At 50.3% G+C, this 15,367-nt stretch overlaps 1 protein-coding gene across 9 annotated transcripts in view; it reads left to right on the forward strand.

Moving 5' to 3' along the window:
• The first annotated feature begins 7,924 nt into the window (after positions 1–7,924).
• Positions 7,925–15,367, forward strand: part of LOC140708559 (beta-glucuronidase-like) — a 33,452-nt gene continuing 26,009 nt past the window's right edge. For 2 of the 9 annotated variants that reach the window (XR_012090249.1, XR_012090251.1), the window contains exons 1-3: positions 7,926–8,334; positions 10,701–10,785; positions 13,470–13,646. Coding sequence is in view for 3 of the 9 variants with exons in the window: in XM_073008825.1 (XP_072864926.1) it covers positions 8,192–8,334; positions 10,701–10,785; positions 13,470–13,646 (405 nt within the window). In the remaining 6 variants the exon portion in view is untranslated. The other 7 variants (XR_012090250.1, XM_073008824.1, XR_012090252.1 and 4 more) reach the window with 6 other exon arrangements.

Raw genomic sequence — 15,367 nt, forward strand, 5'->3', positions numbered from 1 at the left:
ATGGAACCTGGCTGCTTCCCAGGCCCCGGAGAAAAACAGGGTCTCTCTGCAGGTATGATACAGGACGGGCCTGTCCCCAGGACCCTGTGAGAGGGAAGCCCAATGTCCCACCAGATTGGCAGAGCTGGGAAAGAGAAAGTTTTATGATAGCCCTAAGGAAAAAAACAGGCAGCAGAGGAAGCAGGACAGCACTCACATGGAACCCATGTCGCTGCCTGAGTGAGGTGAGGGAGGAGTGCACCCCAGTGACATGAGACGAAAGAGAGGCGCGGTTCCAGGGCAGCTTTCCCCCTCATTTCCTCTCATGTTACTCTGATCCCCGCCAGGTGAGCCTGCCCACTTTGTGCCCAGGAGCCTGTAGAAAAACACAGCTCCAAATGGTTATGGCCCCAGGAGTGGGGCACAGCAGGGAGGAGACCTGGACAGAGGACAGGCAGGGGAGGAGGGAGTGGGCCTCAAACTCCTGGAGGGGGCCCTTCTCATGGGTCCTCCTTTTTGGCTTCTCCTTCTTTACCTTGGGCTGATCACCCAGGGAAGAACTGAAGCAAGGTTTCTCACCCTCAGGTCCAAGGGGTTCAACTACCAGGCCCTTAGGGAGGTGTAAGCCCCCTGAAAGGATGCAAGGTTTTTTTTTTGGAGATGGAGTGTCACTCTTGTCACCAAGGCTGGAGTGCAGTGGTGCAATCTCACCTCACTGCAACCTCTGCCTCCCGGGTTCAAGTGAATCTCCTGCCTTAGCCTCCAGAGTAGGCTGTAAGGTGTAAGGCCACCAGTAAGGTGGCTGCCACCACGCCTAATTTTTTGCATTTTTAGTAGAGATGGGGTTTCGCCATTTTGGGCACGCTGGTCTCGAACTCCCGACCTCAGGTGATCCGACCGGCTCGGCCTCCCAAAGTTCTGGGATAACAGGCGTGAGCCACTGCGCTTGGCCACAATGCAAGGTTTTGCATGGAGAGCATGTACATACCTTTCTGGAAAACAGTCCACAGCTTATTCTCAGCAGGCTCCACAATCAAAAAAGGTTAGAACTCTTGCTACAGAGCTGTGGGAGCACCTAGGTGAGGGGCCTGCCAAGGGCATTCTGGGGATTACCTGGGCACCCCTGAGCCCACTGTCCCCTAGGCAGGCTGCACTGCTTGGTATTTGCAGAGCTGAGGGGGTGTGGCACGTGGGGACTGTGAAATTGCCCTGAGATGACCCACAGTCCTCAGCTGGGAAGTGAGGGGTGCATCTCCTGCAGCATCCTCCATCCCTAGACCAGGGGGCCAGGAGAACTGATCCTTTCAGCAAGTCAAAAGCCTAATACTGACTTCTTCCCTGACCATGTAGACAGTGAACCAGGGTAGTCATATCAAGTAAATGCCTTGGTCTCTGTCACCGAGGTGACCAGTAGGCATTCCCAGGTGCAGTGAAGGTCCTGACACCAAGATATGCACCTGGCCACCTGAGGAAAGAGAAAGGACTATCCGAGGGGATGGGGCTGAGCTGTGGTCCTTGTGGGTCTTGGTGAGTGGGAGGGGGAGCAGCATGATCCAGACCTTGAGGCAGAAGGACAACCAGGAGACAGCCTGGAAAATGTGCTGGACCCACAAGGGCTCAAGACTGGCCAGAGAGGGAGGTAGGATAGGCTGGAAAGTCCTGAGGTCTGAAGATTGGCCCTGGCAGAAAGAAGCCAGGTAAGGTGGGGTGTTACCTGCACCCTGGGGGCCAAGTGCAGGCCAGATCAGGCCAATTACCAGGCCCTTAGGGAGATGTGAGCCCCTTGAAATGCTGGAAGGTTTTTTTTTTTTTTTTTTTTGAGACAGAGTTTCGCTCTTGTCACACAGGCTGCCACCTTTGCCCAGAGCAGGCACTAACATTTCTGGCTCTGGGTGTGACCTCAGAATGGGGAAAAGCCCCAACCCCCACCAGGACCACCTGCCGCCTAGACTACTTCAGATGCTGAACCCAAGCCAGGGGCAGGAAGCTAGAATGACACCTAGGTTAATCCCGATAAAGTCCCTGGCTCCCCCCAGCTACGGGGCTGAAGGGGAATTACAGCCCAAACCCCAGATGCTGACTCTCTAACACTGATCCCTCAGTGCCCACAGGGAGATAGAATCAGCACACTATCCAGATGGGGAAATGGGCTCAGAGAAGTGCAAGAGCCTTGCCCAATGCCCCAGACCAGGGCTCCAGACCCACAGGGTTCTTTTGTCACTGTGTCCAGAGGGCAGCAGCTGCTCTGAGGTACCCACCTGAGCCTGGCAGCTTTCTCCAACTTCGGAAGCCCAGGAGCATGGCCCAGGTCCACAGATGCACCTGGCACCAGGTGCACCCAGAGGGACAGAGGCAGATGAGTTTCGTCTCCTCCACTGGATTGTGAGACAAGGGTCTGCTTGAGAAGGCACTGAATAGTGAGCAACTTGGGGCGGTTTCCCTCTGGATGGATCTGCAGTGCCTGGATGGAACCTGGCTCAGACAGAGCTCAGTTCTGCAGGTCCCTGAGGCATGGAGAGTTCACAGCTACCAAGTGTATGAGTCTGGATTCAAAGCCAACAAACAGCATGACTCGAAAGTCCCTGCCCTACCTGGACCACTCACCTCTTGGGAGTCACCCTTGCAGGCTCATCAGATGCCCAGGCCAGCAGCACAGCCGGCCAGGACCAAGGAAACTTGGGGAGCCTCAGAGTACCCCCAGGTATTCCAAACTAAACCTGGCACCCCTGCCTCTCACCATCCTTCTTCTTGCTTTAACCTCACCCCCTACAAAGAGCCTGGGCCACCTAACGTGGCATCAAACAGATGCCTCAATAAATCAGAGTCTAATTTTCGTGGAGAAAAAAAAAAAAAGATATACATACAAATTCAAAATATATCCTAAAGTACATATAAATTCAATATATATCCAATCATTGTGACTATGACACTAGAATATTAAAATACTATTTTCAAAATGTATACAAGCTTAATGTTCTATTTATTCAAACTATTCAAAATACAAATCATCAACATAATTTGCCACTAACATCTCATTCAGTCCCTTCACAGGACACATGATTCACTGGGAGTTAATAAATTAGCAGCTGGCAGGCAGTGACACATAGCAAAAATGAAAACCAAGAGGTGAAATAGTTCTGAAATAAAAAGGGTTTTAAAGCTAAGAGAAATCATTGAATTACTAAGTCATTAGCACTAATTTTGAGCCAACTAACTAATTAACATGAGATGACACAGTGTCCTATGTTTTGGCAAATACAAACTATGTTTAAACAATGTCTGTAATGTGACTTTCAAAATGCTCCTGGCTTTACAAAGATGTGATTAAAATGTAGTAATACATGCTAAAACATTTCCCCCTGCAGAGAATGTTGTAACTTTCATCAGTCACATTGAGAGTCCAGAAGATGAAGGAAAAGGTAGTGGATTTCGCTGAGAACTTACCAGAGTTGAACTCCCTCACTTTCTGTTGCCCAACATTGGCAGGTTACAGGACTGGTGGCTGTGGTGTCTCAATGGTCTTTGGTCTCTTAGAAGGTGGAGAATCATCATCATCTTGAAAAAGAACATATGCTCATTACTGAAGGAACCATCTTAGGTTACAGCCACCTCCGGGTCAATTCCCAACATTCAAAATCTGAGGAGGGCTTTAAAGCTATTTTGAGTATTAATAATTATTTCTGTATTGCGAACTTCAGCATACTTTTTTCTAGTTATATTTGAAATGTTATTCTTTTGGGATGTGCGCAAGTGAATACTGCTTTTTCTTCTGTCTTGCTTCATTACTTTTTAGTTTGCTTCATTTGAATCATCATAAGTCTCCCCTTCTCCTCAAATAGCTTTCAACTTGCTGCCAAGAACAATAATCTATTTCAAGGCTTTTGAGAAAAAACTTTCAATGAAGAGAGCCACCTAAAGTTATACAAATATAGAAGAAACGGGGTAAAATAAAGCTTAGATTGGAAAAAAATATTTAAGATTATACAAAATTCAAGCACACATAAACAAGGGAAGCTGGGTGATTGTATGTTCAAATACTTTTAACAAGTGCAAAATGTGGAGGCTTAAAGAAATAGGGCTGGCCAGGCATGGTGGTTCATGCCTATAATTCCAACACTTTGGGAGGCCAAGGCAGGCTGATTACTTGAGGTCAGGAATTCGAGACCAGCCTTGCCAACGTGGTGAAACCCCATCTCTACCAAAAATACAAAAATTAGGCCAGGAGCGGTGGCTCACACCTGTGATCCCAGCACTTTGAGAGGCCAAGGCGGGTACATCACCTGAGGTCGGGAGTTTGAGACCAGCTTGACCAACATAGAGAAACCTTGTCTCTACTAAAAATACATTAGCTGGGCATGGTGACGCACGCCTGTAAACCCAGATACTTGGGAGGCTGAGGCAGGAGAATCGCTTGAACCCGAAAGGCAAAGCTTGCGGTGAGCCAAGATCACACCATTGCACTCCAGCCTGGGCAACAAGAGTGAAACTCCGTCTCAAAAAAAAAAAAAGAAAACAAAAATTAGCCAAGAGTGGTGGCACATGTAATCCCAGCTACTTGGGAGGCTGAGGCAGGAGAATTGCTTGAACCTGGGAGGCTGAAGTTGCGGTGAGCTGCAATCGCACCACTACACTTCAGCCTGGGTAAGAGTAAAACCCTGTCTCAAAAAAAAAAAAAGAGAAAGAGAGAAAGAAAGCAAGAAAGCAAGCAAGCTACATTATTTATGAAACAGATACTGTTGACTCGGTCACAAGAAAGCCTGTGTATAAATGAGCAGTGAGATATTCAAGCACAGCACACACACACTACTCAGGACAGCTGTCCTGAGTTCCACGCTTACTTCTTTCTGGATACACCAGCAACTCAATCTGCTATGATCCTGCAATACATCTCTTGTTAAAATTAGAGACATCTGGGCCAGGCACAGTGGCTCATGCCTGTAATCCCAACACTTTGGGAGGCCGAGGCAGGTAGATCACCTGAGGTCAGGAGTTCGAGACCAGCCTGGCCAACATGGTGAACCGCTGTCTCTATCAAAAATACGAAAATTAGCCTGACCTGGTGGCACGTGCCTGTAATCCCAGCTACTCGGGATCCTGAGGGAGAAAAATCGGTTGAACCTGGGAGGTGGAGGTAGCAGTGAGCCAAGATCATGCCACTGCACTCCAGCCTGGGTGACAGAGCAAGACTGTCTCCAAAAAAAAAAAAAAAAGAAAGAAAGAAAAAAAAATAAATTAGACATCTGGATCAAATCAGCTGCCTCTGTCATCGTCTAGTCACGCAAAGTGTCAGGTAATGTCCTATTAAGATCGCTGCTCACATATCTATAAAATACTGAAAATATCATTTTAAAAAATCTTTTTTTTTTTTGAGATGGGACTTTTGCTCTTGTTGCCCAGGCTGGAGTGCAACGGTGCGATCTCGGCTCACTGCAACCTCCACTTCCTGGGTTCAAGCAATTCTCCTGTCTCAGCTTCCTGAGTAGCTGGGATAGCAGGCATGCACCACCATGCCCGGCTAATTTTGTGGTTTTAGTAGAGACAGGGTTTCTCCATGTTGGTCAGGCTGGTCTTGAACTCCCGACCTCAGGTGATCCACCCACCTTGGCCTCCCAAAGTGCTGGGATTACAAGCGTGAGCCACCGCACCTGGCCAAGAAACCCTTATTTAAAAACAGGCCAGGTGTGGTGGCTCACGCCTATAATCCCAGCACTTTGGGAAGCAGAGGCAGGTGGATCACTTGACATCAGTAGTTTGAGACAAGCCTGCGCAACATGATGTAACCCCATCTCTACTAAGAATATATATATACACACACATGCACACACACACACAGGAGGCTGAGGCAGGAGAATCGCTTGACCCTGGGAGGTGGAGGTTGCAGTGAGCGGAGATCTTGCCACTGCACTCCAGCCTGGGAGATAACAGCAAAACTCCATCTCAAAAAAAAACCAAAAACAGACCCCATTTCAAAACAAAAACAAAAGCAAAACAAAACACAAATGTGGTATGGAAATAAAAATAATTACCGTGTTAAACACAGCTTTGTAGAAAATAAAAGACCACTCAAATACAATAAGCTGTCTTTTTAGACGGGTATAATTGTTATTCTTATTTTACAGCTTAAGAAACAGGCTCAGAGAATGTTACTTGATTGGACCGTGTTGCATCTCTGGACAGTGCAGCTGAGATCAGACTTCGTGTGTAACTCCACTAGCCTACCAGGGTGCCTCTCATAAAGGTAAGAAATGTAAATTTGGCCTAATATACAAAGTTGCCACGGCAGCACTGGGTCAGTTCTACATACACTACTTCTATGTTCATCAAGGGAAACCTTACAGGAAAGTGAAAATGTTTCTAGAAGGTGATTGGACACCAGCACATTTGCTTGTTGCCTTTGGGCTCTTCTTCTAAGGCCAACAGTGACCTGAAATTATTGACTGACTATTCCAGTCAAATGGAGAAAATGGTACCAAGGTCGCCAACATCAGACAAATTCACTTGAGGATCTATCTATGTACTCTGAAAGACAAAACTGCTTGTGAAGGATACTGTATTTCAGAAAGACAGAATCATATTAACAACTAATAAAACTGTAAAATGCTGACGTGTTGAATGCTACTTTAGAAAAACATGTTCAAATCTAGGGAAAAAAATTGAAAACTACGTATCTAGCTAGCTAGTTAACTATCTAGAGACATGCTTTCATTCTATTGCTCAGAATGCAGAGCAGTGGGATGATCAGAGCTCCTGGCCTCAAGAGGTCCTCCTGCCTCAGCCTCCTAAGTAGCCTGGGCCACAGGTGGATACAGTTACACCTGGGTTTTTTTTTGTGTAGAGACAGGGTTTCACTACATTGCCCAGGCTGGTGTCATACTCTGGAGTCTCGCTGTGTTGCCTAGGCTGGGGTGCAGTGGTGCAATCTCAGCTCACTGTAACCTCCACCTTCTGGGTTCGAGGAGTAGCTGGGACTACAGGCATGTGCCACCACACCCGGCTAATTTTTCTACTTTTTGTAGAGACTGAGTTTCACCATGGCCAGGTTGGTCTCAAACTCTTGACCTCAGGTGATCCACCCACTTCGGCCTCCCAAAGTGCTGGGATTACAGGCTTGAGCCACCGAGCCTGGCCGAGCACTTTCCTGTTATTAAACAGCCTAACCCAGGAGGGGTACAGTCCCTCATGCCTGTAATCCTGACGACTCTGAGCGCCAAGGTGAGAAGACTGCTTGAACCCAGGAGCTCGAAACTGGCCTGGGCAACATAGCGAGCCCCCATCTCTACAAAAATTACAAAAATTAGGCCACGTGAGCACCGCGCCCGGCCAATTTTTGTGTCTTTTGTAGAGAAGGGGTTTCTTCATGTTGCCCAGGCTGGTCTAGAACTCCTGAGCCCAAGCCATCCATTCTCCCGCCTCGGCCTCCCAAAGTACTGGGATGGCAGTTTTATTTGGCAGTCCCTCCCTGTTGCACACTTAGGTTCTTTTTTTACTTTTTTAGACAGGGTTTACCTCAGTCTCGCAGGCTGGAATGCTGTGGTGGGACCATAGCTCACTGGAGCCTTGAACCTTGGGGTTCAAGTAGCTGGGGAGCTGAGGTAGGACTACTGAGGGTCGCGCCATGTTGCTAGACTGCTCGTGGCCTGAAGGGATCCTCCCCCTCCTTGGTCGCGCCTGGACATATTTTTGTATTTTTGAGCAATATAAACACTGCGCTGGGTCTGAGTTTGTCAACTACCCTTCTCCAGCCAGCAACACACAGCACCGGGAGGGGAGGTCGCGGTTACCAGGCTCCACTCTCAGGAGAAAACTGCCTACTGACACTGCCAAGTCCGTGACGCCGCCGAACGCCCCCGCCTGTGACGTCGCCCCAAGGCCCATCCTTGTGACGTCACCGAAGGCGCGCGCTTGTGACGTCACAGAGGCCCGCTCCTCAAGCGGAGCCAATCGGAACTCGCGGCGGGGCTGCAGGTCTTCCAGGAGCGCTCATGCGCGGACGGCTGGCCACAGGCGGCCGGGGGGAGGTAATCGGCAGCTGAGCTGGCGTTTTTGTGTCCGCAAGCTTCGGCCCGGCTGCGGCCGCCCATAAGCTACCGGGAGGAGCTTTACGACTTCCCCGCCTGCAGGGCCGGGCGTAGCAAGGGCCAGACGCGTCACGAGCAGGCGCTGCGCCCCAACCGGCCGGCTCCTGGCGGGCCCGTTGCAGAGAAGCTCCTCAATGGCCAGCGGCAGCTGCAGACCCGGCCGTGCACTCGCCTCACCTGATCCCGGGTACGTGCATCCCACAACACCTCCCCCAGCCAGGGCCCGAGGACCCCCGGGAGCGTCCCCAGCCACCTGGCGCGGCTCATCCTGGGCAAGGTAGGCCCCCTCTGAGGTTGCCCCGCATTAGGGAGCTGCACCGCCGAGCTCGATCTCTCAGGGGCCGTTGTAATCGCATTAAGCCTTTGAAACTTTGTAGCGGTGTAAAAGGGGCTAGAAAACGAAGAAAACATCTTTTTAAAAATATGACCGATAGGTCGGGCGCGGTGGCCCACGCCTGTAATCCCAGCATTTTGGGAGGTCGAGGCGGGTGGATCACGAGGTCAGGAGTTCAAGATCAGCCTGGCCAGCATGGTGAAACCCCCGTCTCTACTAAAAATACAAAAATTAGCCGGGCGTGGTGGCGGGCGCCTGTAATCGCAGTTACTGGGGAGGCTAAGGCAGAGAATTATTTGAACCCGGGAGGCGGAGGTTGAAGTGTGCCGAGATCGCACCACTGCACTCCAGCCTGGGCGACAGACCGAGACTTTGTCTAAACAAGTGTGTGTGTATGTGTGTGTGTGTGTGTGTGTGTGTGTGTGTGTATGCGTGTATGCGATCGAGCCCAGGAGGTTGAGATTACAGTGAGCCGAGATTATATAAAAGATCAAGCACGGGAGGTTGAGGTTACAATCAGACGAGATTGCGCCATTGCACTCCAGCCTGTGTGACAGAGGGATACTCTGTCTCTAAAAACTTACCTGCAAGTGAGAGCTTTTCTTCCAGCGCTCATGCTCAGACTGAAGAAAGTAATTGGGCCGGGCCCAGTGGCTGACGCCTGTAATCCCATACTTTGGGAGGCCGTGGCGGTGGATCGCTTGAGCTCAGGGGTTCCAGACTAGCTTGGGCAACATGGTGAAACCCTGTCCCTACGAAAATACAAAAAATTAGCTGGGCATGGTGGCACGCGCTTGTAGTCCCAGCTGCTTGTGGGACTGAGGTGGGAGGATCGCTTGAGTCCAGGAGGCAGAGGTTGTAGTGAGCCGAGATCGCACCACAACACTAATGCCACCATGCCCAGCTAACTTTAGCATTTTTTAGTAGAGACTGTGTTTCACCATGTTGGCAAGGCTGGTCTTGGACTCCTGACCTCAGGTTATCCACCTGCCTTGGCCTCCCAAAGTGCTGGAATTACAGGCATGAGGCACTGTGCCCGGCTAATTTTTGTATTTTTAGTAGAGGCGGGGTGTCACCATGTTGGCCAGACTGGCGTTGAACTCCTGGCCTTAAGTGATCCACCTGCCTCAGCCTCCCAAAGTGCTGGGATTACAGGTGTGTGCCACTGTGCCCGGGCCCCCTTTATTCCTTACAATCATGCAGTTCTAACTCAGCATTCAGAGGTAGATTTTTCACTTGCAGCAGAGGCAGTAGAGGTTGTAGAAATGCTCCTCGAGGCAGACACTACACCCCGATTTCATGGAGTGCTTTGGGCTGAGCCAAGTCTGCAGTAGGCAGAAGGCTCTGAGAAGTCGTCCCAGCCTGGACAAAGAACAGTTCAGAGCTCTGGGGCACAGGGGTGTGCTCAGCAGGACTGGGTGGACAGGACCTTTGTTGCGAAGGTGAAGAGCACAGGCTTCCAGGAGCAGGTGCCTGACAGACAGGCTTCTTTGGGAGGTGGCCAGAGGAGATGTCTGTTTGCTGGGGCACGAATTGGAGGGAGCCGCCCAGCCTGGAGAGGTTCAGCCAGGCTGTCACAAGGCTTTGAAACTTCCCATCTGAGAGTCTGCACTCCCTGTTTGCTTGATGCATTAATATTATCCCACCCAAATCTGCACCCATCCACTCCTGTGTTCAAGAGCTGTTTCAGGGAGTCAACCTCATTTTTGGCAGTGTCCAGCCCACTGACCTCAGATCTGTGTGCCTGGAAGGGTGGCTCTCCTCTGGGGGGATAGGATTCGGAGGCGGAGGGAGAAAGAGTGATGTTAGAGAGCTCGGTCTAGGACTAGAGGATCATGTGTCCTTATGTAAAATACATCTCAAGTAGGGAAGAAAGCAGTGGCTTTATGCTTTGTGTGTGTGTGTGTTTTATTTTCTTTTGTTTGTTTTGAGACAGGGCTCTATGGACCAGGCTGGATCTGCAGTGTGATCCTGGCTCACGGCAACCTTCACCTCCTGGGTTCAAGCAATTCTTGTGCCTCAGCCTCCCAAGTAGGTGGTATTAAACAGATATGTGCCACCATGCCTGGCTAATTTTTGTATTTGTAGTAGAGACAGGGTTTTGCCATGTTGGCCAGGCTGATCTTGAACTCCCAACCTCAAGTGATCTACCTGCCTCGGCCTCCCGAACTGCTGAGATTAAAGGTGTGAGCCATCGTGCCTGGCCCCGTGTTGAGTTCTGATGGGGGAAGATGGGACAGAGAGGATGGGAGGGTGTTCGAGCCCTTCCTGGACTGACGGAACCTGTGTCTTCTGCCTTCTGTGGACAGGATGGTGATTGCTCACTCCAAAGCCTTGGACCCCTCCCGGCCTGTGACCTTTGTGACTAACTCCAACTATGCAGCGGACAAGGGGGTGAGCCTGGGGGTCCCCACCCCATTTTTCCCCACCTTTGCCTGGGCTTGTCCTGAAGTCTGCTCATGGGAACAGCTGGAAAGAAGTATGAGCTGCCAGCCAGCGATTTTTTATTTTTTTTTTTTACTTAAAAAGATAGAGACAGGGTCTTGCCATGTTGCCCAGACTGGTCTCGAACTTCTGGGCTCAAGCGATCCTCCTCCTGCCTCAACCTCCCAAAGGGCTGGGGTTACAGGTGTGGGCCACCGCACCCAGCTGCAGCCAGTCTGTTTTCAAAGATGGTCTTTGGGTTAATGAGAATTCTCTCCCTGTTTACTCGCCAGGCAGCGTGGCTTTCTGAATCCAGGGAGGCTGGGCATAGGGAGATGGGATTTGTTTGCTCAGTTTGGACTCAGCGTTTTTTGCACTTTGATTTAATAGACTCATAGAATGTCAAAGGTTTAAGGGGGCTTAGAGTTCATCTGGCCCACGCCTGGATGTTCAGAATCTCTAGGGGAATTTTTTTTTGAAATGGCAGATCTCTGCATTCTGAGATCCTGATTCAGTAACTCCAAAGTTGGAGCCTGCATTTTTCTTTTTCTTCTGTAGAGGCAAGGTCTTACTCTGTTGCCCTGGCTGGAGTGCAGTGGTGCAATCACAGCTCACTGTAGCCTTGAATTCCTGGGCCCAAGAGATCCTCCTGCCTCTTCCTCCCGAGTAACTGGGACTTCAGGTGTGCTGGGCTAATTTTAAATCTTTTTGCAGAGATGGGATTGCACTATATTGCCCAGGCTAGTCTCAAACTCTTGAGCTCAAGTGATCCTCCAACCTTGGCCTCCCAAAGTAGTGGGATTACAGACACAAGCTGCCATGCCTGGCTGACATTAGCATTCTTTTTTTTTTTTTTTGGAGATGGAGTCTTGCTCTGTTGCCCAGGCTGTAGTGCAATGGTGCAATCTTGGCTTACTGCAACCTCCTCTGCCCGAGTTCAAGCAATTCTCCTGCCTCGGCCTCCAGTGTAGCTGGGATTACAGGCACACGATACCACGCCTGGCTAATTTTTATATTTTTTAGTAGAGACAGGATTTCGCCATGTTGGCCAGGCTTGTCTCGAACTCCTGACCTCAGGTGATCCACCCACCTTGGCCTCCCAAAGTGCTGGGATTACAGGCATGAGCCACCACACCCAGCCAGCATTCTTACTAGAAAGTAGTGTGTTTAGGACGCGTTAGAAACTAGCCAGTTGGACACAGAAGCATCTGCTGCTCAGCCCTGAGCACCAGTTTGCTGAAGCTGATGGTGGTCCTACTCGGTCATCTCTGCCCTGCTGCTAGGTGGGATTCTTTCAGGCCCTCTGCAGCCCACAGTGTTGCCTCATGAAAGCTGCCTCAAGATTCTCTGTGATGGGCCGGGCGCGGTGGCTCAAGCTTGTAATCCCAGCACTTTGGGAGGCCGAGATGGGCAGATCACAAAGTCAGGAGATCGAGACCATCCTGGATAACACGATGAAACCCCATCTCTACTAAAAAATACAAAAAACTAACCGGGCAAGGCGGCGGGCGCCTGTAGTCCCAGCTACTCAGGAGGCTGAGGCAGGAGAATGGCATAAACCCAGGAGGCGGAGCTTGCAGTGAGCTGAGATCCAGCCACTGCACTCCAGCCTGGGCGACAGAGCAAGAGTCCGTCTCAAAAAGAAAAAAAAAAAAAAATCTGTGATGGCCGGGCATAGTGGCTTACACCTGCAATCCCAACATTTTGGGAGGCCAAGGCGGGTGGATCACTTGAGGTCGGGAGTTAGAGACCAGACTGGCCAACTGGTGAAACCTTGTTTCTACCAAAAATACAAAAAATTAGCTGGATGTGGTGGCACGCACCTGTAATCCCAGCTACCTGGGAGGCTGAGGCATGAGAAGCACTTGATCGTGGGAGGCAGAGGTTGCAGTGAGCCGAGATGATGACACTACATTCTAGCCTGGGCAACAGAGTGAGACTCTGTATCCAAAACAAAACAGAAAAAGATTTTCTGTGAGAATGACTGCATCGGCCCCTCAGGTGGGAGCGCTTCTCCAGGGCAAGGTAAGTCCAGGGCAAGTCCCAGTGATGGGACTGCTGCCTGGAGAGGAGTCAGCTCCAGTGGCGGGGGCCCTCGGCTTTGGCTGAGGACTGCACGTTGGCAGCTGCTCTGCCTCTCACAGTCCTTTTCAGCTGCGCACGTCGGTGCAGAGTCACAGGCCTGCCTCCTTTGGGCTACTTTGTGACCATGTTTCCTGCCTGTGGGGCAGGGTAATTTCAGGATCTAAACTGGTGAACTTGGATGTTCTCAGTCCTGAGAGGCAGCTCTTCCTCTTCTAGTTTTTTTGTTTGTTTCGTAGAAATGGGGTCATGCGATGTTGCCCAGGCTGGTCTCAAACTTCCGTGCTGAAGCGATCCTCCCACCTTGGCCTCCCAGTGTGCTGGGATTACAGGCATGAGCTACTGTGCCCTGTTAACTGTCTTACTACTATACTTTTAGAGCTGAGGTCTTGGTGTGTTGCTCAGGCTGGTCTCGAACTCCTGGCCTCAAGCCATCCTCCTGCCTCAGCCTCCCTGAGTGCGTCGATTACATCCTCTTCTTACCTTCTCTGCCAGAAGAGCCCCCAAAGCATGTGAGTTCTGAATCATGCAGTCTTCTGGGTGCTGAACGGGCTCTCCTGCTCTGGTCCTAGGCTCCGTATGTGGATGTGATCTGTGTGAACAGCTGCTACTCTTGGTATCATGACTACAGGCACCTGGAGTTGATTCAGCTGCAGCTGGCCACCCAGTTTGAGAACTGGTGTAAGATGTTTCAGAAACCCATTATTCAGAGCAAGTACAGAGCGGAAATGATTGCAGGGTTTCATTAGGTAAGTGCTATTGAACTTTCTGCTTATGTGTTATCTCCGGGCAGAGATGTCACTCGCCTCCCCCAGCCTGCCCTGCGCCCACTGCACTGTTCCCCTCACTTCAGCTTTGGGCTCACCTCCCTCTGTCCCGTCCATATTCCCTTCCTGCCAGCAGCCAGGCCTCTGCCCCACTCGCTTGGTCCTCAGAGGTGGCCTCCTTACCAGCCTTGTTTCCAGACGGCCTCCTATCACCCATGCCCAAGTGGTCTTTCTAAAAAATCCAAAATTGTATTTGTTTGCTTTTGAGACCGGGTCTTTCTCTGTCACCCAGGCTGGAGTGTGGTGGTGTGATCACTACTACTGCAACCTAAACTTCCTGGGCCCAAGCAATGCTGCCACCTCAGCCTCCTGAGTAGCGGGGATCATAGGCACATGCCAACATGCCAGGTTAATTTTTTTACTTTCATAGAGATGGGGTCTTGCTGTGTTGCCCAGGCTGGTCTTGATTCCTGGGCTCAAGTGTTCCTCCTGTCTCACCCTCACAGAGCACTGGGATTACAGGTGTGAGCCACTGTGCCGGGCCACAGATTAAAATTTGGGAGTCCTGTGATTGGCTCCTCCAGGCCCACAGGACAAAGCCGTAATCCCTGGTCAGGACACTCAGTGTCCTCTGCTCTCTCCTGGATTTTCATCCTCTTCTCCCCTCACTCCCAGCCACTGATCTGTTTCCACTGCCCTCGTTGCTCTCCTGCTCTTGCTTGAGCTGTTTCTTCTGCCTGGAATGCCCATGTTGGCACCATAATTGAAGGGGTGGCCTGCCCCTCCACACCTGTGGGCGTTTCTCATTAGGTGGAATGAGAGACTTGAGAAAAGAAATGAGACACAGAGACAAAGTATAGAGAAAGAAAAAGTGGGCCCGGGGGACCGGCGCTCAGCATACAGAGGACCCACGCTGGCACCGGTCTCTGAGTTCCCTTAGTATTGATTGATAATTATCTTTACCATCTTAGAAGAAGGGAAGTGGCAGGATAATAGGATCACGGTAGGGAGAAGTTCAACAGTAAGACATATGAATAAAGATCTCTGTGACATAAGTTTAAGGAAAAGTGCTGTGCCTTGATACGCATTTGCAAACATCTCCATAAACCTTTTTAGTGCATAAAGAGCAGCATTGGCTAGCAAGTCCCACCTTTCGCCCTAAGGCGGTTTTCTCCTTTCTCAGTAAACAGAACATACAATCGGGTTTTACACCGAGATGTTCCATTGCCCAGGGACGGGCAGGAGACAGATGCTTTTCTCTATCTCAACTGCCAAGAGGCCTTCTTTCCTCTTATACTAATCCTCCTCAGCACAGACCCTTCACGGGTGTCAGGCTGGGGGACGATTAGGTCTTTCCCTTCCCATGAGGCCATATTTCAGACTATCACATGGGGAGAAACCTTGGACAATACCTAGCTTTCCTAGGCAGAGGTCCCTGTGAACTTTGGCAGTGTACATGTCCCTGGGTACTTGAGATTAAGAGAATGGTGATGACTTTTAACCAGCAAGCTGCCTTCAGACACTTGTTTAACAAAGCACACCCTGCACAGCCCAAAATCCTTTAAACCTTGAGTCACCACAGCACCTGTCTCTTGCAAGGACAAGGTTGGCGGTAGGGTCACAGATGAACAGCATCTCAAATGCAGAACAAAATGGAGTCTCTTATGTCTACTTCTTTCTACATAGACACGGTAACAGTCTGA

Source organism: Chlorocebus sabaeus, chromosome 21 (genome assembly GCF_047675955.1).
Source record: "Chlorocebus sabaeus isolate Y175 chromosome 21, mChlSab1.0.hap1, whole genome shotgun sequence".
Taxonomy (NCBI): domain Eukaryota; kingdom Metazoa; phylum Chordata; class Mammalia; order Primates; family Cercopithecidae; genus Chlorocebus; species Chlorocebus sabaeus.